General features: G+C 29.6%; 1 protein-coding gene across 1 annotated transcript in view; it reads left to right on the top strand.

The window, feature by feature from the left end:
* LOC139087172 (uncharacterized protein MAL13P1.304) overlaps positions 1-6,146 on the top strand; it is a 71,249-nt gene extending 65,103 nt beyond the window's left edge. The window contains 1 exon segment of the mRNA XM_070635906.1: positions 1,402-6,146. Coding sequence (XP_070492007.1) covers positions 1,402-5,311 — 3,910 coding nt within the window. The 3' untranslated portion in view covers positions 5,312-6,146.
* The last annotated feature ends 19,438 nt before the right edge of the window (positions 6,147-25,584 follow it).

The following is a 25,584-nucleotide window of genomic DNA, read 5'->3' as shown; positions in this document are numbered from 1 at the left end:
GATGGAACCGTTAGGAAATGAGCTTTTGCATCAAAGTACTTCTCATTTACTTTAGTTTTTGGATATCCCGAGCAACACAATGCACAATTCCGTACCGGTGCCCTAACGAAAACATTGTGCTGTTCGCGTCTGCATCGCATGATTTACTTTAACATTAGCTAAAAACAAAAATCAATTAAATTAACTTTCCATTGATGCCTGCAATGATGACTTTCGTCCGTTAATGTAGTGCATAAAAAATAAACTTTTAATGGAACACAAATCGAGTTTCATTTAATGAACAAAAGTTTATGACACACAACTTGCATTTCAAAAAAAAAAAGTAAACTGCAGAGAAATTCTATCCCAAGTTGGTACATACCAGAATATACGGTATCTAACAAGTATTTACTATCAACAATACGTAAGAGCATCAAATTATTTATTTGCAAAAATAACTTTTTACGAGTTGAATGAAAGCAAAAATATTTGCTGTGAATGGTGAAAAGAAGTCAAGTGTCTGTATTCACAGAAGCATAGAGAAGTGCTCTTATTCTCTAATTTCATACTATAACTCGACAGACAACTCTTGCAATCTTAATTTGATTACACCCCACTATTATGCGGCGTCCAATTTTCGAAACATTAAATTTTCATTTTTACAACATGGCAAAAGTACATTCATTCATTCATTCAATTCGAAAAATGTTTCACTTCTTTTTTTATTTGGTAGTTGTTGTTAGTTGTATTCCTTTCTCTATTTCAATCCACAAAACAAAAAAGTTGAAGTGAATCCCATGTATTTGGTATGCAAACAAGCAAGGCAGGGAACTTTACAGTTTGCGTTATCAATTTCCGCTTTTCCAGTTATTTTCTCATGTCAAATCATAAACGAACGAATAAAAAAGGTTTTTTATTTCCACTAACTGCTTCCCATCCCACCCCTTTTACATACACACAATTTTTGGCTGCTACGCTATAGAACATTGAATTGAACGATACTGTCCGATCTCAATTTCGTTTCATTTTTGCCACTATGCATAGTATTATTTTTCATCATAAACGCTGATGTATCGCTGAGCTAAAACTTCACACACTCGCTCTCGCATAAAACCATGACAGGCATGATTCTATTTTGCCCCCATTCCATTTTATATGCATTCATAACAGCAGTGAAAATGCAAATGTTCATTTTTTATGTCCTTCATTCATCCCAATAAACTGCTAACTTATTGATGGCGCAACTAGAGATGAACAAAAAATTTATGCCGCTCTGCTCATGCGACATTTATTGACACAGAAAATGTCAGCTGCAAGAAAAGACTGATTTTTAACATTTTCATTTTTTTTCTGTTTCATTTTTTCATTTCCGCCAAAAATTCCGTGATGCAACACCAAAAAAAAAAATAACTGTAACTGCAGTGAAAAGGCTGATTTGAAACCACACAGTGATATTGGAGTGCCGCATCTTGATTCAATTTACACGACGCCAACAACAGGCTTCCATCATCACCATACAACCAATGGATTACATCAGGGATCGCCCGAGGCAATGAAAGTAAGAATGGCTGCGATGGTACTATCACCGCCAACACGAGTTTAGCAGGCACTTTTTAATGGGACTGATGATCAAAATCTTCTTCTACTTTCTTCTTCCTCCCCTCAAAACACCACCATCACTCCATCACTTCAGTCACAATTACATCAGTCCCAATCTAATCTTCTATTATGTGACAATGATAATAGTTTATTAGCGAACGTAAGTGGTCATAGTAGTAGTAATAGTCATAATAATAATAAAAATAATTTTGATGATGACACTACAACTAATTTCAATTTTTTCTCAGCATCATCAGAAAATAATTGTAATAATAATAATAATAATAATAATGTTAATGTAAATGTTAATGAAAATAGCAATAATAATAATTTCAATTTCGCTCGCGTGTCACTAAGAACAATTAAGAATAAAATCAAATTAAATGCTTCATACTCACTAACTCTATTGCAATCAAATGCATCTAACGTGAGCTCTACGAATAATAATAACAATGAAATCGAAGATCAATCGATAGACAACAAGATAATAAATAATTACAGTAAATCGATGTTTAGCAATAACCATGATACAATTATATACAATAACAATTCAATCGATAGCTGTAACAATAATAAAAATTTAATTAAATCGAAATCAATTATGGGATGCCTGAATGACGACGAAACGATGAGTAGTGGAAGTTGTGATATCACAAAAGACATAAATGATGATGATTTACCTTCGGGCAGTTGCGATATTCATCAGCAACAACAAAATCGGTATAATAATAATAAAAGAAGTAAAATAAATTCAATTAGCCATCTAAATGAAAATCTGTTAAACGGCAGCAACAGTATTCGTGATAGATCTGCTGACGATGACAAGGGAAATGAAATAATTGAAGATGAAAATGACGAATTAAGTAGACATATAGCTTTAAGCGAATCAAATGAGAATAATACAAATGAGAGAATCAAACAGATCTGTGTAATCGGAAATAAGGGCGACGACAACAATAGTAATACTATGGTGGATTTTATAATGGATTTTGATAATGGAATGGAGGTTAAAGTACGTGAAAAACAATCTATTGATAATGGTAATACCATTCCATCATCATCGTCCTCGACATCAAATGAGAACAATAATGAAATTATTATGATTAATAAAACGAGTAAGAAGCGAGATAATGAAATGACGGCAAGAAATGAGCAAAACAACGAAGATGAACGAAAACTCCTAAATGTCACTTGTAAGCGTAGTACAAATCCATTTTTAAATGAAGAAGCTATTGGTGAACAAGTAGAAGTAATTTTAAAAACAACAGTACCCGGAATGTCTGATTTTGAAAAAATAATAGACAGCGTACCATGTAATAATGAGAATGAAGAAGCTGATTATGATGATGATGAGGAGGAGAAGCATGAGAATCATTCGAGTGAAAATGCTGAGACAGCTACTTCAATACATGCAGCTGAAAGTACAGCATCGAATGCGAAATTGAAAAATCATCCCCATGGCTCATCTATCTCATGTATTGAAGATTATCATGAGAATAACATGATCGATATTGATGCTGAGGAATTTGATTCTGATGAATTTTGTAACTCGGAGATATTTGGAGCACAAGATAATGATGAAATAAAGAAGCAATCAAGATTAACGCGTCTTAAGAACAGAAAGTCATCTGTCAAGAGTGTTAGTGATCGATCAGTAAAGAATCGTAGCCAATTGACAAATGACTTTATTGACCCGTCGCAAATAGTAGCAACAACAATTAATAATACTGATCATAATCTCATTATAAAAAGTGCCATACCTACATGTCCATTTCAACGGCAAGATTACCGTAGGCCTGGTGAAAGCGATAGTTCATTATATGAAATGGCTGATGGACGTAAATGTGATAAAAAATTTCTTAAATTAACTAAAAAATCAAATAATTTATTTCATATTCCATCGTTCAGCAAATCGAATGGAAAAGCGACGCCATCCCTTAAGCATGTAAATTTACATTATCCTAATAAAACGTATACAAGCTCATCCGTACTCGATGCAGCTACAGATAAAAAATATTTTGAAAAATTCCATACGAAAGCGAAATATCAGCTAATCAAATTAGGTCAAAAATGTAAAATTCTAACCCATCATCCATCATCAACATCCACACTTCCGTTGAGAACAGGAAATGTCCGTACAACAATTATCAAAACGAACACAAATCATAAAAAGAAATATCAATATTACAACGAAATCAATAAATCATATCAATTGGACGATTTTATACGAGCAACTCATTTGCTCAATGATGCTTCATCAAGAGTAAATAACAATAATAATAATAATAATAATATCATCGGAAATGATTTGAATCATCATGAACAATTCTATGACGATATGATAGAATATGAGACTGACGGACGGCAAAATTTGAATAATGATAATTGCAATAGCGTTATTTACAAAAGCTATAAATCTGAAATTGATTTGACACGCAATTTAACATATCTCGATGCTTTTCTTAATGAGCACTTTGAGCGTGATACATCGATGTCAATTAGAGCAGCAGGAGGAGACCAACAACAACAACAACAATCGATCGACGTAATAAAAAATAATCCACGAAAAAGACAACAACACAAAAGAGTCAAGTCGTGTACAAAAAATATCAATTATTTACCAAACGCCATTCAAATTGAACAAATGCACCAGTTTCAGCAAGCGATGATTAATGACATGAATTTTGATGGCATTGATGAATCTATTGATGATGATTTTGGAGGTCAGCACCAACCAGTGTGTGATGGTAATATTACAAGTAGCTCATTTGAATATACAACAGCGACTGGATTAGAAAAGAAAATTCAATCGGATAGGAGAAAAGATATGCAAGAAATAATTAGTGGTAAAAGTAATACGACTTCAAGTTCCTTAAGTAGTAGTGATTATGCATCTGTCTATAGTAGTGGTAGTAAGGAAGGAAGAACTCACTCAAATTCAGATGCAAAAACTAAATTGATATCAACGCCTGAGGAGTCAATTGAATATTATGAAACGAATGTAGTAAAACATAAGCAGAGGAGAATAAGAAATGGACGCAGATCATCACAGCCAATTCCCGAACAAACAAATTCTTATCGTGAAAATGAGTCGGATCATTTCCTATTATTTGATGAAGCGAATTTTGTAGAGTTGAAAAATAACATGAAAAAATTCCATCCAGATTTATATAATTCCGTTCCACAATTTGAAGACTTGAATAGCATTGATTTTTTGGAAGGCTCACAGTATGATCAGTCTCAACAATATGAAGATAGTGAGACAATAATTAATCCATATGCAACTGAGGCATTGCCAATTACAAACAAAAGCCAATTATCCTCATCATATGATGACAGAAACATTCATCATAGAGACTATTTAGAGCATTATCAGCAGCAGTTGCTTTGTCATGATGATGAAAATGTTGAGACAAATGAGTACGGAATGAAAAATGCTTTCTACCTACCACCATCATCATCATCATCATCAACTCATCAACATCATCACAAAATTCGTCCCAGAACATTGACTGCGTCATCTTATACAAATCAAAATCACAATGAGACGACACGTGATGGTTATTATAATCCAACTAGTTCAACTAATGACCTTAGATATGATGGACGAAAATTTACACAAAAGACACATTCTCAATCCATACCATCGTCGTCGTTTGGTTATCCACATCGTGTCATTGTCTCAAAATCAAAGAAACAAAAGGGTGAAGTCGTTTTGGAATATGAATGTTAACATTATGAGCACATTTCATTCACACCTGGTGCTTAGAATTGACTCAATATAAAAATCATAAAGCCGAAAGATGAAAACGGAAGTGGAGAAAAGAGAGAGAAAGAGAGGAAGACACACATGTCATTTGATTTCAGATTGACTTTATGTCTCAATATCATTCAAATGGAAAAAATTTGATTGTTCGAAATTTGTTTTATTATACATACAATATACATACATGCATACTCACTTTTTGGAGATGAAGAACTCATATCAGATTCTGTAAGATTACGTATGTAGATTAAATAGATATATCTCTTTTATCCGATGCCGTAAAAAAGACGGACCAGATGTGAATATGCATAAAATACACTTGGAGACAATAACTATTTGTAAAATTCGTTTTAGTAATAATAACAGAATATAACTTTTACGTAAAGGATAAAATTCAACGAAATTGAGAAGCATTTTTGTATTCATCGAGAGAAAAGATGCTTGAATTTAAGCTATTTTGTTAAAATTGCTACAGACACATTTGTAGCTAGATGATCTAAAGGAATTACTCATTTACGTTCGATGTGCATTGATTTAGTAGATAATCAGAATAATGAGGTCATTTAGCTACAGGGGTGGAAAATTATTACGTTTGAAATTTCTCATCATTTTCGCATTTAATGACGATAAACGATGCATTTTGAGCTTCCAAGAACTGAACCTTAACGATATATTTACACGAATGAAATTCGTTTCAGTTAGTAACATGTACTAAATTTGCGGTGTTGATTGTAAATATCATAAAACCACAATTATAATCTAATTTTTTTTATTATTATCTACTATGGCCACTTATTATTATTTTAAGCTAATATGATTATTATTATAATAACATTCCTATCTATGCAATAGTTCACATAAAGAGTTAAAGTGATTAACATTTAAAATTGCATAAATGTGTGAAACCAAAAAAAGATATTAATTTTAAATGAAAATGAGTTTTTGGAATAAAGAAAAATTCGTAATTGCTTTTTAAAAGCTCTCTCGTGAAAAATTTAACAAAATTTCAAAAGCTCATTTTCACAAATTATTTTTAATAAAAACTAAAGCTATTTAAAAATGGATTTAAAAAATTAACAATTTAAAAAAATATATTCACAATTTTTGTGTCTCTTCAAAAGAGACTGAAAATTGTTTTTAACCAAATTGGACTTCATTAGTTGATAACTTATAATTAGTATTATTTTGATTGTCGAGATTCTTTATTGTACTCAAATATCATTTCCAATTGCATATCAGTTACAATTTGTGTTTTATTTCTTTCTTTGACTCAAATTAAATTAGAAAATTAAGGCAATTATTAACAAAATTTTATCAATTAATGAACGATGAACGAATTTACAAGAGAAATTAATAAGAAAATTTTTATGCTAACAAATTAATTATTGAATGTGTTTCTTTTCATAACAATTATACACTCATCATATTTAATGCATAAAAGTTTATTTTTTTGTTATTTTGTTAATGTGGCAGTGAATTAATGCATTTTTCTTGTTTTTGAGTTTACGACTTCTTTCTGTCATAATTTTCTTTTCTAGTTTTTATAAATTTGAACGACTTGCTTTTGGGAATAAAACTACAAGAATTTTTTCGGTAGTCAGCTTTAACATGGATATACAATTAAATGCTTTTTGTTTTGACATTAGCAATTTATAATTGAATTATTAATGATGGTGCATTTTAATCATGATGTCAGTACTCGGTAATAAATTTGAAGTCTCTTAACAGTAAGAGAATAAATCATCTGGATACTCCTTTGTATCACAAGCTGGATAAGGAGAGACACTAGGGTTTCCAAATGTCTCAGTTTTCACAAATTCTCGATCAGACCAATGCAACATGAGAATTATTAGAAAATAGTATAAAATCAAGCCAGATTTAATTAAATCCGGTGTCAGGATATAAATCGACCTCGGGCTGAGTTTCAGGAAATTATAATTTCGAGGATTTCCATTTCTACACCGTGTGATTTCCAGGAATTCTATTCAACAATTGCTTTTGATTCGCCTTTCTAAGGATATCATGTGATTAATCATAATTGATAATATCTCGCAACATCTTGCTAATTCAACAAGTTATTGTTAATGATATTAATATTGTTTAAACAGCATTAGATAGATTGGAAATTCTTTGAATTGGATAAATTTAATCCATTTATCATGTAAATGCATCAATTTCAATATTGACCAATATTTGTATCCAATTGATCAAAAATCAATAAAGCTTTAAGAAATTTCGAAGAATTTGTGACATTTGTTGCAAGTTTGACATACCTATAAATTGGTTTAGTTTGAAAATTCAAATTCAATTTGATGTTGATATATTACTATGAAAATATAATAACAAAAATTCTTGTAGTTTAATTCCGCAAATAAATTTTGTTTAAAAGACTTTAAAAGTTATGCACTGTCAATTAAAAGAGAGAATTTATTTATCAATTGATATTGATAAAGGCTAAATGAATAATAAATGAAGAAATATTATTGTATACGCGGTACACTCTTTGAACAAAGAGAAGTTTGTATTCTCGACGCGCGTCAGGAAAAACTTTCAGTACAATTTTTTTCCGTAATAATTTATAGCTTTCAATAATTTAAGAGATGAAATGAGATAAAAAAAGAAAAAAAATTTAGTTTTAAATTTTATTTTTAAATAAGTATAAAATTGATTTTTAATAGACTTGAAATGAGTTTTCAGTTTCATTTATTTTGTTGTGAGCTATCAGAATGTTTTATTTATTAACCATACATACATTATGTTTTTTTTTTTGAAGATTTATGAGATGAAATGCATTATTCTTCCTGCACGTTTGTGGTATACAATAATAATAATAATAACTAAAACATTGTTTTTTATATTTACAAAGAACAAAAAGAATTGTTTGATATGTTTCTTCACCATAACAAATTTCATTTCTATTATGATTTCATCTTGATGGGGTAAGCGATTTCAATTTGATGTGAAAATTTTTACAAAACATTATTTTAGCTTTCAAAAATTTTTGCTTGCTTTTTTTAGTTCAAATTTTGAATAGATTTTAAGAGTGTGAAGTTTTAAGTATCAATATTAAGAGTGGCAAAACGGAGAAGGCTCGGCAATAGGTGTTAAATGAAGAGCTTTAGAGAACCATTAAAAGCTCTGGAGCTAGCGAAGCCTTCTTCATTTGTGTCACTCGGATACAGGATCTGTTTTGCTTTTGGAACCTGATATTATATTTTGGACTAATTTAAGTAATTAAGATGCATTTTGTTTATTTTCTTAACTCGAAAGATTTTTGCTAAATACTAGATACAGATTCAACCAGAGCTTTAAGTCGACTCGGATTCATACAAATTTTGATTCGACTTCTGCTGCTTTGAATTCAATAGATTTTGATTATTAATCAAAATAGCAATCGGAGTGACACATCATTCATTTGTGTCGCTCGGGCCAATTTCCAAATTAGATTTTGCTAGATTTTTAGTAAGAATAACACAAGCTATGTGACGCCTTTTTAAGCAGTCTGAAATTAAATTCAGTAAAATTTCACATCAAATTAATTCAATTATCCCCATTTAGTTTTTTGTTCTACTTCTTTCATTTTTGCACTATTTTTTTTCTGAAAAAAAAAAAAAAACTTTATTTCATTTTTTTTGCATATTCAATGCTCTCCTTTTCATTGTTCACATTCAAATAAGAGCAAGAAAAAATAAATTATATTTTATGTTTTACAATTTTTCATTTCATTTTTTGTTCATTAAGCTTGAATCATCATGTTTGTGTTTTAACAAAAAAATATATATTCATATATATTAACAAAGATAAATCATTATATTTTGCATATAACGTAATATATATTTGTTAAAGTTGATCTCACTTTAAAATATTACTAAAAACACCATTTAATGTCCGTTCATATGTTGAGATGGAGAAAAAATTACCATGAAAAAATATTTTTAACAGGATAAAAAAAAAGAGTATAAATTCCTCATTTTATGTTTTTTATGAATGAAAGTATATTATATTAAAAAAAACTATAGTTGAACTGTATATCATTAATTTATGCCATATCTCTCTATACACACATTTTTTATTGTGAATGCAGCAAAATTTATAATGTTGAACTATAGTTTTTCTATATAAAATTGATGAAAAACTCGAAAAATTTATCGCATCAATTTTTATAGGCAAAGAATGAATAAACATTTTTTAATCGAGGAGATTTCATTAATCTTCTCATCCACTTAACAACTTTTACCCTTTTTATCGTTATCGCTCTTTCTCCTCTCCTCTCCCATTTTTATCCTCTTTAAAAATGCTTCTGAAATGATCAAAATAAAAGTTATAATTGGAAAGGACAAGTATGCTTCATTTTGACATAAAAATTTGAGAAAAAACGGTTGAAATGGTAGGAACTGGAATCTGTTTCTTATGTACGACTTGAATTAGGATGGTTAGTGGATAAGAGTTCAATAATTCAGGCTGAGCCTGAACTCTTATCTATGATGTCTAAAAATAACAGAATATTTCTGAACTTTATAAAAATAAATTTAACTTTGTTTAACCTACATTTTATGCTAATGATCCATCTCATCACAATTTTAAAGGTTTGAGAAAGAATTTTTGGATGTAAGTTTTTGTTATGTGAATTCACAGATGCCAGCATAACTGTGATTTTCTATATTATCAATATTATCCTTAAATCTCAAATTTATTTTCATGAACCCGAGTCACTCAAATAAGGGAGGCTCTTCCACTGATTTTTTAAGACTCAGTCAAAGCTCTTTTATCAATTAAAGAGGTTTAACTTGGCCCTAAAAGTTCAGTGGCAGATCCTTCTTCATTTGTGTCACTCGGGATGAGAGCATGTCAATTAAGTATCTACGGACGAATTTAGACCCTTCTAGAGTTTTAAAATTCAAAACCAAAGTTCAATTTGTTGAAATGGACAAAACCTCGATTGCTTTAATTTTAAATTAAACTTTGAGTCAACTTCAATCTTTGTAAGAAGTATTCCCTAATAGGCAAATAGTGCACTCTCATGAGCTTGCTCTACTTAAATGAACTAGTTGAGCAAGCTCACGATTGACAATCTCTTGTTCACTCTTCTTTTGAGAGCACAGACTTTGCTTGCTAGAGATTAAGATTCCTAAAAATAAAAGAGCATTATAAGTAATACTTTAATGCATTCAATTAGGCAAAGCCATACATCTCAGTACATTTCTACTCGTATTTTTCTTAAATTTTCAAGTCAAAATGAATGTTCTTTCCGCACAAATAAATAACAAGAAAACGAAAAATGCAAAACGAAAGTTATAAGCTAACAGATATGATTGTACTATAGTTAATGAATTTTTGCATTGTATTCATAATTTTTCATTTTTAAGTTTTAATAATTTTAGGAGAAAAAGAAAGAAACATTTTTTAAGATGAAAAGATTAAGGCATAACAAAACAAATTTAAAGATATTAAAGAATAAAATGAAATGATGAAAAAAATTTCACGTGATTCAAATCAAAAAAATTTATTTTTTTCTTCTTTGTGTTCTTAATTTCGTTCCTTATTTATTGTTTCGCCAAAAAAACTTTATGTCTTATTTTTTATGTTACACCGTTTTTGTGATATGACTTTTCATACATTTTTAATTTTTTTTTTCTTTGACTTTTGCGTATGTGAATGATGTAGAAAAAGTTTTTATAGCTGATAAAAGGATGCTACAATACTTCTTATCATATATAAGCATTTAGTATCTAACTGATCTGCATACATATCTCTCTTTAATTATTATGCATCGATATACATAACTTATGCTCCTTAAATACTATGTTTTAAGTATACACAATCTATATGGTAATTTTTGGTAAACATATTGATGATTAAGATAAAATTCAAGCAACATTTATTTCAACCCACAAAATGTTAAATTCCTTTGAGTTCATCATTGATTTTCATCTTATTGCAAGAAAGGATTAAAGGATTCTCATTTATATGGAATAAATTATTGATTCTTTTCGATATCATAATACTTTGTTTTTATGCGTGTGTGTGTATTTGTTAATGTTGACTGCACCTGAATTATTAAATGAATTAACATCTTTTTTGAGAGTTCATAGCACCATATACAACTTTATAATTTTCTTGTTCACTATCTTTTCTGTTTAAAAATAATAAACTTCCTTATTCATAATTATTTTAATATGGCAAATGATTGTGCTTAGAATAAAGAGATTTGTTGTAAGTTTTGTGTTAAATGAATTTCAATTTTTGAAAAGAGTATTGAAAATTATAATTACATATTGTTTCTTTGGAATGTGCAATTAGATAGTAAAGTAGGGAATTTTCAATCGTATGTTACATTCACATAATGATTTATTCACTAGTGTCTAATCGATTATAATTACTGTTACCGAAACTCCATGTAGGATTTTATAATTGACTGGCGATATAATTATCTAACTGATACCAAATGTTGGGGGAATTTGTTGATGAAATTTCTATAAAAGCAGGATATTTGTACATGAACTAAATAATCTGCTTTAATTATAATTCAATCTACTATAATGATGTATATAAGCATTTATCAATTCGATTATTACTTTAAAAAGCATCTGAATAAATGCATGACCTAGTACAAGAGCTTATCATATAAGCCTAATCCCAGAAACTTTCAATATCCCGAACAACACTCCGATTTTACTAGGGCATTGTATGTATTAAATACTTATAAAGTTCCCTGATGGCACCATGAGGTAAATTTCGACCCAAATCATGCAACTCGGGGCTACTTTTAATTACCTTTATTCAAACCTCCACCTGAACGTTCACAAAAGTTGAACAAATAATCACTCAATGTAGGCTGACTCCTCGTTTCAACGACAAATTGAATTAAATTTATCCAACTTGAAAATTAAAAATTTTCTTTGAAAATTCTCATTAAATTAAGCTCAAAATATAGAAAATGGTAAGAACATTTCAACTAAAGTTGGAAAATAAAGTACTTCAAATTTTTTATTAAATTAAAAGTTTCAAATGTTTAAGGGTTGTACCTAATTAAAAGTTTTAAACATGAGTAATCCTACAGCTTTTAAATACCTTTCCATCTCATCCAATTAAATTTTAAATTTTCTACATTTACTGTGCACATTAGGCCTACTATATAGAGTAGAGGGGATATTCATCATCATATTTAATAAGGAGTTTGCGTTTTCAAAATCAATAATTACCTTTCAATATTTGAAATGTTTATGTAGTCTTGTTTGCCCATTAATCAAGAGTTAGTTTATTAAAGAGCTTTTGCGATTATCAAAGGCTCATTCCTTAGGCATATGCTTACTCAAAACATAAATTTATTCATAAACCTTTAATGCAAACAGTGAAATTTATATCTATCAGACTTAACTAGGAACAATTTATGATCCATTATTTATGTACTTCAAAGCACAAAAGATAAAGTTTTAAAGGTAAACATTTACCTTGTTTGGGAATTAACGGGTGGATGAAATTTCCTTAACACAAACATAATCAATCTCTTATTCCGTATACAGTCAGTCAATTTAAATTTTAGTATTTGCCACTCACTTAACAAATTTTTTGAACTTTGTCTCCCATAAATTAAAATTGAATGTTGAAACATTAAATATATTTGACATACGTTACGTAAAAAAGTTTGATGATATGAAATATATACAAAAATTTTGTTGTTTAAATTGTGAACAGAAAATTCGTAAAAGACTGAATTTATATTTGCAAAATAGTGAATGAATATGTTCCTTTTATACCTATTGAAGACAAAAATATTATTAATAATTTTTTATAGTGTTTTACAACGTTTATTGATGATTTTTATGTGTTTTGCAACAAAAAAAATATACGAATCTACAGAAATCACGTTTTTAATACTTCGCTAAGTTAATATGTATTGATAGCAAAAAAAGAACGTGCTTCAACTTTTCAATTAATTAATGGATATTGAAAAATACGGATAAAAATTTCAACCATCAAGAAAAAAAAAGTTGGAGTACATTTTGTGCTTTTTATTATATTTTTTAGAGATTTGGATCCATGCAAGTTTACAGTATAAAAAGTTTATAAGGTTGTACACGTGAATTGTATTAAGCGCATTTTTGCAAATTTCAATATTTAGTTAAATTGCGTCCGTACCAAAATAGTGCAAATCAGTCATTTGATCAAAAATCTTGCTCCAGACCGACTTGACTCTGACATGATGCTGGATTCTATTTAAATTTGGCACCATGCTAGAGTCACGCTGGCCTAGGACCGGAATTTTGATTGAATAACTGACTTGTGCTATTCGATCAGCATCAAACTCAAGCAGGCTTCGCCAAAGCTCTTTTATTAACAATAAATGGAAGCCGATTCAATTTGACAGCGATAAAGATGTTGTATTTGCTATTTTGTCTTAATAAAAGAGCTTTGTTGAATTCTTCTTCATTTGTGTCACTCGGGATGCATACCTTATTTTTAAATAAATTGATACATAATTTTTTCAATAAATTTATGGTCAATCTAGCAGAAAAAATTGAATTTTGCAAAAATGCGCTAAAAATACTGAAATTTATTTGCGTATTCATAAAAATTTCCCCCCAAAATAGAATTTTATGTTTCAATCACTCTCACCAATGTATATAGATCTATACATATTATATAGTTTTGTACATAGATCGAATGTGAAAATATACAAAAAATCTCTATTAAATGTATGAGAAAACTACTGTATCAACAAAAAAAAAGACTAAAGCTCTCGGTTACAGATTCGGATATTGAAATGAAAATCTGCGGAATTTCAACATTTCATTGAAAATAATTGAACTGCAGCCAGAGTCTTTGACATTCCTACAACTAGCATAAATACACCATAAAATATATATTTTTAATACCAAGTTTATATATATGCACACACAAAAATAATTTTATACCACGAAAAAAAATTGTACTGATTTTCTGTGTAAAAAAAAATTTTTTTTATTATAAATCCACTAAAAGAAAAAGCTTTTGCACTAAACCAAAAAAAAAAAATACTTTAAATGAATTTTTTTGCACACTTTCTAAAAAAAATATTTAAATGTAAAAAGTTCTACCAGAGATTATATTTTTGCATTATAGGGCGAAAACCTGTACACCATGGAAAAATTTGTTTTCTCTCATTGCATTTGCATTTCATTATTTTTTATTTTATTCCCTTTTTTTCTGTTACACAACAGCAACAACAACCAAATATATAATTTTTTTTTTGCTTGCTTGTGCATATTTGGCATTTATTTTTACAATATTTTTTGTGTTTCTTCATCAGATTCCTTTTTCTTTTCCTTTCCTCTTTTTACTATACTCACGTCTCTTTCCTTTTCTTTCTGTTGCATCCTTGAGCTGTTTTTTTTTTTTATTTTTTTGAAGCACTGCTCTAAAGAAATTTTAATATATATAAAAAAGACCTCACCATGCTTTGACAATATTCTTTCTATTTTTTTCTTATCGCATTTTTGCATACGTTGTACAAAATATTTACATACTTTTGTGACTTGACGAGCGCATGTAAAAGAGAATTTATTGATGAAAAGGAGTGAAAAGTTCTTTTGAAATCCATTACAATATTGTGTATGAAAAGCATCTCATAGCAGGTGTTATTTAATAATGCTCATGAATTTGAATACTATTTGAAGGCAATTGATTATGGAATACTTTACATCTTTTGTATTCATCGAGATTAGGTCGTGTGAGCTTGTATAATATAAAAATCATTTTATACGTCTAACGAGATATTCAAGACATATTCAATAGCAGTATTATGATAATAAATTTCCATGTTAATGATTGAAGTTTCAATGGATTTCTCTTAATACCAAAATATCTTGAAAGCATGGTCATTACATATATCTTGACAGAATCTCAAAGCAAATATTGATATTTATGGTCAAACTATGTATTGTTTAGATAAGAAATGAGCTCAGATATACAAGCACAATGACTTGAGTCAGGCAATTGCATACATTTCAGGTCATGGAACTTAGAGTAAAAATTCTTCAAGATTATGCGAATTAATCTCTTTTATATATCAAAGCAAGTCTTGGACAGCCTTTTATTTGTCGCTGCACACTTTAGTGGTAGCACACAATCAGTAAAGCGAACAGCATAAGTTTCGTGGAATTTCAATAAATTTTTAGTGTCACATCAGGTGGCCAACCACTGATCTATGCTAATAGCACAACCCAAAGCTTTCAAATAAGTTATAGATTAGCAATGCATAATAACTTAAGAAATTAGCAAGCATTTTCAAACTTAATATTTTCGTTATATTTCAATGTTAGATACTAAAACTGAGGTGCTAATAATCAAAACCATTAGCATACTACTCATAGTAATAAAATTATTAATATATTAGAATAATTAAGCACAGAATTAATTGATTCATAATCAATTAGCAACGAATGGTAATGGTAGAAAGAATAATGTAAAGCAAGAATGTATACTTGTTACTATAAAATCAAACAATCAAAATTGTGTATACAAACAAGAAACAACAACATTTAATTTACGTTCTGTTTATGGATCTTGCAAAGCTTTTTAATGAACCCATTATTTGCAAAAGTTGCATGTTTAACTGCAGTTCTCCTTCTGTTATAGTTTTTATTCCATTTTCTGTTGTTGAAGAAATTTTTTGAAGCATTTTGTTCATGAGCTTTTCATTACGATACTTTTTATGGCTCTTCATATTTATGGATATAATTTCTCTTTGCCCTTTTATTTCCTCTTCTTTTTTGCTTTTAAATGAGCTAAACAAATGTTAATATTTTTATTAGGATTCGTTTATTTGTTTGCTATAATTTTTGTAAATGCATTCTTAATTTCAATTCCTTAATTATTAAATGCTTAACAAATATACGAAAAAGAAACAAACTGAAATGTAAAAATTTATTGATATACTTTTGATACTTACTCTTACTCATATTTGAAGCAATTGCATGGAATTATAAAATTATGTCTGATTCTAATTGCGGCAGAAACATGTTTGCACGCGAGAAGTTTGATTGTGGGTCACTTAATTGGAATGCATATATACATTAAGGATGTACTAAAATTGATATATAAGACTAAGGCATAGGCAGATTTAGTTTGATGCAGTAGATCAGTGCTGTGACTATTATCCTAATTATTTGTGCCATGGCTAACCTTAGTGGTATGCCTCGACTAGTGTCACATACAGTTTGAGTAGCACTGCTATAGATTTTAAATCTCAATTGCATTTCCCACTTACAAATTGAGGTTTTTCCTTGAATTTCCAGTTTAAGCTCTTATAAATGATATGTGGATGGCATGCCTAGAAATAAAATGTCAATAAACTTAAATTTGACTACCTCATTAAGTATAGATATATTTTAGACATACAATAAGTAACCCCAATGGCCAATAAACACCCACTTAATGATTAAGAATTTTCATAGTAGCTATTAAGGAACCTTGATTCGATGCAATTGCTTCAAGAACCAATCGATATAAAAAAATATAGTCCAAAAATATATTTATTGAAAAATTCATGACAATACAAAAAGTGCCATGCAGAGATTACATTGTCCCAAATGACTTTTTTATTATAGTTTTAATTACTTTTTTATAACTTTCACAATGATTTTATTATTTCTCATTTTTCTGTAAATATGTACAAAAAAATGTCCATTCCATTCATTAGTATCTTGCTTTTCTCTTCTTCTTCTTCTCAATTTTCTCGAATTTTCGCCCACAGACGATGCCCGTTCTACGGACATTTGGCAACCATGTAGCATAGCGCTCGACGTCGCCTTCATCGGCAACACAATCAACAAATAATCACCAAGATCACCAATTAATAATATCGAATAAAACTAAAGCAAATAAGCAAAGCACAAATGCTAGCAGTTTGAGTGCAAAAAGCAATTTGTATTACTATCATGATCAGCATTCATTACACAATGAAGCACTGCAATCAGAACACGAACAATATACAACTGCTTGCACTGCACAACACACGAACACCGCTAATAAATCACCACAAAACAGCTTTCAGCACACGACATTTCACAATCTTAAAAAATCTAATCATAATTCTGCTGCAAACACATTATCGACGTTAAATCCGAGTGAATTTGAAGCAAAAGCTAATAAAAATTTTGCTAAAAAATACGGAAATTCAAAATCGATAAAGAGTTTGCAACCTAATAAATTTTACGGTGAAGATAATGATGACGATAATGAATATTGTGATAATGATGTATTGACATCGCATTATTATCTTCAAAAGAATAGATCAAATGAGGAAAGAAAGGCTAAAAAGTCAAAAAGATAGCGCATAACATAAGTATTGCTATTACCTATCCTCTAACATCTCTTAATCCTGCACCCATCTCCATTTTTATCCAGTATTTCACATTCATTCGTTCGTGTTTATGCATAACAAATTTAGAAAAAAAAATAATAACACAATACACAAGAAATATATTAAAAAAATAATAGTAATAATTTATATACATACGTACATACTTGATTTTGCCCTTCTCTGTACTAACTCTCATATTTTAATATCGTCAATCAATGAAAATAGAGCTTTAGAACCAGATACATATAAAATAGACAAAGAAAAAGATAAAAATGATGAGAAAACTTATAAGAATTCAAAAGAAAAAATTCCTGTATGAAGATCGATGTTAGAGGATAGGAAGGAGGAGGATGAGAAATAATTTTTCCATTTCTCTTCCTAGATCCACTCAACGAAAATAAAGGAGAGAATGTATAGTAGTTACTTAGAAGAGAAAAAAGACGGAAAAGAATTATAATGGATTGACTGAATATATTTTAACTTATTCTTCTTATTTCCTTCTATATATCCATTGAAATAGATTGACTAAAGTCATTTCCCTGTTTTTCTTTAGAATTTTATTCTCTTCTACTTCATCTTTCCAATGAAAATGAAAAGAAGATATGTAGAAAATTTTGATCATTCGATAGACATCTTAAGCGCTCCTAGTCGTATCAGTTTTTGTAGTTATGAAGATGTTTTTCTTTCTGTAATAATGAACTCACTGTATCAATCTCTCAATCATATTGTAAAAGTTTTGTGGAGAACTTATCTTTAATGGACATCTGCCTATCTTGTTATGGAACTGATACGGGCTTCCACCCGATCGACACAAATTATTTATGGCAACCAATTGGTGGTTTGTACAAATCATACGACGTTCAAGTGTACAATTTTTCATGTTAACTGTCATCTAAAATCAGCATATATTGTTATTTACTTTTGTAAATCTTGTTTAAAATCCTTATTTTGATGCCATGATAAAACTCCAATTTTACAATAGAATCTTCTGAAAAATTCTGATTTCTTTTGAATCCTACTTGAACAGTCTTGTATGGAATACAGCCCACTATGATTTATCCAAAACAAATTTTCACATATAATAACTTGAATCCTTACTAAGGGCCGGCATATCGACAGTACTCTAGATTTCTCTTAATATTTATGAAAATATTATTTATTGAAGATCTCTGGTGGGAACAATTGAATCCACGCACTACTTGGGATTTGTAATCGGAGTGGTAAAGACGTTCATTTTCGATCATTTACTAGCCACATCTTTTGATGCCATGAGTCCACAATAGAATCTTCTGACTCTTTTGAATCGACTGGCATGTTCATTCGAGTCGACTGTGAATCCTTATCATATCGACAGTACTCTATATAATGATTGATTTATTGACCTCAATACACCAGATACCATTCTACATAGACAACACAGAAATCAATACACCAGATGACACGAATCTTTTTCTAAGACTTTCAAAATCAGTCATACAGTCAAATTTAAATTCATATCATCCATGTCTCTCAAAACCGAGTTAAAAAGGAGATATATATTTGTGAGATTGAAAGTTGTCCTACAAACTGTATGTAATAGAATTTCAAATCTCTTCCACTTTATTTACTTTCGGATGATGAGAATGTCGCCGAAGAAAAAAGAAAGAAAATAAAGAAAGATGAAGTGAATTGAGAGAGAATAAAAAAAAAAGAAATATTTCCATGAGCTTAAAAAAGGAAAGTATTAAATTAAATTGATATTATAAATCATGATGGATTCTTATCCTTCTTTCCTTTATCATAGCTTGCTCTTAAAAAAGAGCATGAAAAATTCCAAAAGTAAGAAGATATAGAAGGAAATTTATAAATAAAGAAGATAAAAGAATAACAAGAGCAATGATATAGATTTCTGAAAGAGCAATAGGGATATTACAATCATCATTTCATCACAACAACATCTGATACAATAAATAAATATTTACAAACATTTTACTCATTGTTTCACGTTTGAGACAAGACATGACGCTCGTTTGAGTAAGATAAGCAGTTAGTAAATGGATTTAGATGAATCAAAATAAATAAAATTAAATTCTTCTTATTGCTTCTCTTTTCCTAATCCACTCTTGCCGTCTTTTTTGTTTTCTATTATTAAATGGAACATCCCTATACATTTCATAGACAAATAAAATATTTTTTTTGTAAATAATATCTATTAAATTGGAAGTATTTACATGAGATTGAGAGAATTTGTACAGATTTACATTAGATTTCATATAACACTTGAGAGTACTTAATGGTATTGCGAAAAAAAAAAAATCTAGACGAATAAGTAAATTCAAATCACTACAGAGTTGTAGCAAATTAAAATTGATAATAAAAATTCTAACGGTGTTTTTGTGTTTAAAATTAAAAATTTGTTATGAATCAAGTGGAACTGATGTGGATTTTTTTGCGAAATTTGAACTGGGCTGCTTTATACGTTAGCATCTATATTTAACGCTAATTTGACACATTACAATTATAATCGTGTTCTTGTCATATGCCATGATGTGCCGAATGACATATTTTACATCATACTATCATCGCTATACATTTACATATACATATCCTTGCAGGAAAGAACGTGTAAGCTGTGAGTAATGCTCACATAATATATTTAAGGTCAGCAAACTCTTTGCCTGTTAAGGATATAATTAATGCGACCCTTTCAGTCATCAATGTTCAATCTAGTTCAAAAGAAGCTTTAAAAAGTTCACATCAATCCACTTGCTAGGATTAAAAATTCTATCTTTAAAAGAAATTAGAGAAAGCCTTCTTCAATCATAGATTAAAAACTTAATTAGATATAGTAAAATTTCTAAAAAAAAAGCTATAATTGCTCAATAATATTAAATTTTATAGAAATTTTTTAAAAATGCGATATTTCCATGAGAAGTGTACAAACGTGACCGTTATAAAAATTTATCGATTTTAATTTATTTCAACTTTAAAAAAAATTATAAATTTATGCATATTGTAATCACCATAGGAAATAATAAGATTAATAAGAAGCCATCATAAAATAGACCACATACTCATCAAAGAATATAATAATCCCACATAAATGTATATAAATGCATTGATTTGTTGACATATTAGATGATTGTGAAATTGTTCTCGCTCCTATTTCCTCTGTCTCATATATATATAGATATATTAAAATATTTGTGCCATTTTTCCTCGAAAAAAACAGAAAAATCATACATAAATATAGTCTACAAAAACATAGAATCAAATTTTTGTTTTGTTATTTTCTTATCATCATAAATATACAACATCGGTATAACAAAATGCTTATAAGCTGAACAAACAAAAATAAAATCATCAAACAGAGTGAATATATGGGGATATATTGTGTATTGCAAGCAGGCAATTTTGTCGGGAGCCATTTGGACTTTTTCTTCCCTCACATTCTGTCTGTTGTTATTACCACTTATTGCCAATCCATTGTTGATAGTTATTTTTTCTTACTTCTTCTCCCCGCTTCAGTTGACGTCCACAAAGAGTTTTATTGTGAGGAAATAAAAAATTTTTTTTGGAACCAATTCAAACGTTTTTATTAAAAATAAAAAGTTTCTCGTCCAAAAAAGCTTCATTTTCTTAAAATGACCTACATTCTCGTTCTGTCCTTCAAGATATAAGCTCTTTTACTTTTCAAAGTCCAAAATCGGATGATGATAATAATAATAACTTTTTCATGATTTTCTCCAATACCAAATTTCTTAATGCTCCCGCAAAATTTTGATGCTGCCGATAAGAAAAGAAAGGTCTGATTTCTCATTCATTTGTGCAAAATCCAATAAAGAGAAAAAAACGCACAATGGAAATGTTCTTTTCAAGTCATGAGTCGAGATTCTTATAGTGAAACTATTTTTAAGTAGTCTTAAATTTATTTAAATATAGGGCCATTTAAGCATAGCAAAAAAAATTGGGTACTTGAAGAAAAACTTTGTTATAAAATACTTAAATCTTTTAAGACATTTGAATTTTGCATAAGAGAAATAAAAATTGGAAAATTAAAATTTTTATTGGAAACATTGAGGTGGTTTCAAGGCTTGGACAATTCATTCAGTGATTTTTCAAACTGACCTAATAAGGTTCTTCTTAAATGAACTTATGATTCTTACTTCGCTGGTCATACACTTCAACTGTGATCCAAGGTATCTTTTAGTTGGTAAACTTTTGCCAATTGCCAATATCAAATGATACATTGTCCCTATCACCAGTCTTTTGTTCATGAGCAGCATTAGTAGTATATGTATAGTCTTCAGCGACACAAATGGAGAAGACTAAGCCACAGAATTTTAAGGCTCCGTCAAAGCACTTTTATTAACATCAAATTGAAATCTTTATTTTTCGCTTCCATATGGTTCCAACACTGAGGCAGATTCCATTTGGTGTTAATAAAAGAGCTTTGGTGAAGCTTTCTTCGGTTGTATCGCTAGGGAGTTAATTCCGAAAACTAGTTCTAAGAAATTAAAAATTAAATTTTCCAAGAAAATATTCCTATATGTTCTGACTCCGAAATCCTTTCCCGAACAATGTTCTGAACTTGTAGATTCATGTTTCTGACACAGGGTTCTAGTAATTAATTTTGTGATCTGCTTTAGGCAGTTGTACAGTTTCAAGAATCTAACTAAATTTGACTTCAAGCTCTTAAGCATATTTGCTTAAATGAGCGTGCCTAAAAATAAACACAATCAATATTATTAAGCATACTCATTTTTGTGAGGATACTCATGAGCTTGCTCGATGTCAGTTCGAAATACCTGTTTAAGATTGTCCAAGCCTTAAAAAAACTTCAGTAGCAAAAAGAAATTCTTTCTATTTTCCATTACATTTAATGAATATTGAAGAGCAAGTTCATAGAAAAATTCCATCATTATTTTTGTTTTTGATCGTTCATGGATAAAGAAAAATTTATACATAACAAGAAAAATCTATCTAGACGTTAAATGCATAGACACAAGAACAAATAATGAAAAATTATTATTAAATTAAATATATTTAATGTTTCATAAACGAAAGTGAGCAAAAGACTAACAAAAAAAGGTTTTTTTGAGATTAAATAAAAATGCAAAAAAAAAAATAATGTGAAATTAATTCACTTGAAAAATTGCAAATTGCACTGGTTTTTACTTCTTTCTCAGCAATTAATTCTGTCAAAATTGTTTTAATTTTTATTTTATTCTTTTGTAATTATTTTAATGCTTTTTTGTTCTTTTTCTTTTCTTTCATCTTCTGTACAAAAAAACCAAAACTTTCTTATGTTGTGTCGTGAAAATATAATTTTCACTTAATTGTTCTCAAAACACATTGTACAGTCGACAGTGGATGTAAATCGTCATTTATCGAGTCATTATGCATCAATTTACCCTCTCCATCATGATGCCAATTTAGTTTTGGTAAGACAACAACGTGATTTATTTTCCGGTGGGCCGTCGCCAACACATCTTGGTATACCGGATGTGACAACACATGTAGGTAGTGTAATACATGCATTTGAAACTCTTGCACAACAAAGGCAAATGAAGGAAGCTGAAAAGCCTTATGAAAGTTCAAAGTCAACATCAAGTTCCCATAAAAGAGAATCTATTCATAAAATAATACTCCCACCGCCTCCACCGAGTAAGAAAATTTCCACTGGAACACTTACAAATGAGCCGACAAAACATATTGTACGGCATCGTCCTAAAGGCAGAGCTCCGGAGATTCCAACATCATCAACAAACACTGCATCCGCCACAACTCAAACCACAATTTTTACGGGTGATGAAAATGAGTCTAGTGCTCTAGATTCATTGAACTTGGAAGATGAAATACAAAAGATCTCCTCTACAAAATTTCCACAATCTTATGTTGTTAAGAACTATAAAGTGCTTCCACCCTTCGTTCCACCTCATCAACCATCGAGAATACCCACAAAGGCAATAAATAAGCAAAACAATCAGACGTCGGCACGCAACCGAATGTCTGATAGTTTATTACAAACAAAATCTCGTACTGATGTTTTCCTCAAACCCAAAAAACATACCGAAGACGATATCGAAAATGATTTTTTACGTGGTACAACAGTCAGTCAATCATTCATCAAAAATGTCGTACGTAAATCTCCGACAAGGAAAATGTCAACATATGAACAAAATTTTCTTGTAAATAATGATGAGCCACAAATTCATGTCGGTAGATCAAAACGCAAATCACTTGACAGGAACTCAAGATCTCGTTCAGGTGGAAATACAAAAATTGAACAGCCATTAATTGATGAAGTTAATCGACGTTATAAAGCATATTCCGGAAGTAATCTCAATGAAAATTCTAAACAATTAAATTTTCATCCACGCAGCATTGACCGAGCTGAGCTTTAATAAAATAAATAAATTTGTAGATATAAATGCGCACATAAATATACACACATGCATAAAATTTATAAATATATACGCACAAAAAATTTTGTAAGAAAGCAAGATGAAGGATATCACTAACCATAGAGAATCCATAAAGAATTAATGTTATTAAGTAGAATTATTTATTGAGCATTCTCTAAGTCCAAGCATTCCTAGAAAAAAAAGCAACAAATTCGTTTATCCATGAGACGAACGAAAATAATAGAAAGCAGGCCAGAAAATTTTATTCATGGGCTGTTGCGAAACTTTACCTTTATATTGTGTGTTGAAATTATCACCTTGGTATATAACTTAATTAATTAATTAAGCCTTCATTATGTTGCCATAGAACTTCATATCACCATAATTTTACTTATTGTTGTAAAAATAATTAATAACTTTGTCATATTACTCTAGCAAAAAATACCTATTTTGATACTATAGATATACATTTCCGTATCATTGTTCATAATTTTTTATATTTAAGTAAATCTGTCTATTTTTGGATAGAAGAGCGGAAAACTTGCTCAATGAAAGCAAAAATTGTTGAATATTTTATGAACAGATGAAAAAGTTTTGGATTCTTTTTTTACCACTGGTCAAGCCTTCCTGTTATTGAAATTAATTCAGCTACATTTGAGGATTAAAAGTCAGACAAGTTAGACAAGAGTTTTCAGATAGTTTTTTTTAGTTTTATGAGCAACAGTACTAATTACAGTGTCTGAATGTTCGAGACCTCCCCTTGAGGCATTCTTCTTTAGTGTCTATATGAGTGTCATTCAACGGTATATCAGGGTTAATATGCATGATATGGCTGTCGAAAAGCAGTTTTTAATTCAGAATGATTCATACAGTAATGTGAATTTTTTGCGAGTGGCTATAGATTCTGAGCTTCATCTTCTGGAATTGCTGTCAAGTTTTTACAACCACCCCCTTTCCCCCTCCCCCTTCCAGAGACGTAAAAAATCCTAGCATATTTAAGAACTTTATCCAAAAAGGAGTTAACCTCAAAACCCGCTTCTGGACACCCCTTTCTGTCCAACTTCTACATTCCCCTCAAAAAGGCTCTTATGCTGACTCCTCTTAAAGGCAAGATTGACCACAAAACAATTGGTCTCCAAAACTCAACAAAGCTTAGTCAGTTATTATATATTTTTTATATCCCACATTTCATTCTTTTATAAGATACAGAACAAATCCATCAAATGCTCGAAATAGCAATTTATTTTTATCAAATACAATAGGATTAAACTACTTTATTCTGAATTATTTTATTTTACCTTTTTTTCCTATCCAATTCCGATAAATTGGAAAATCAACATCGTTGGAAATATGCAATAAGATCTAAATCTACTTATTTATATTTCAATAATATCCATCTACATTCCGATGATATCGTTTTTTTTCCTTCTCTCCTTAAATGCCATATCAAATGCCTTCTATTTTCCGTTTCATATACCACCGAAAAGGGAAGCTCAGTACGATTGTAAGTA

Source organism: Chironomus tepperi, unplaced genomic scaffold, assembly GCF_022539635.2.
Source record: "Chironomus tepperi strain 1889 unplaced genomic scaffold, CSIRO-AGI_Ctep_v1 contig_100, whole genome shotgun sequence".
Classification (NCBI taxonomy): domain Eukaryota; kingdom Metazoa; phylum Arthropoda; class Insecta; order Diptera; family Chironomidae; genus Chironomus; species Chironomus tepperi.
This window is presented reverse-complemented; position numbering and strand designations above follow the sequence as displayed.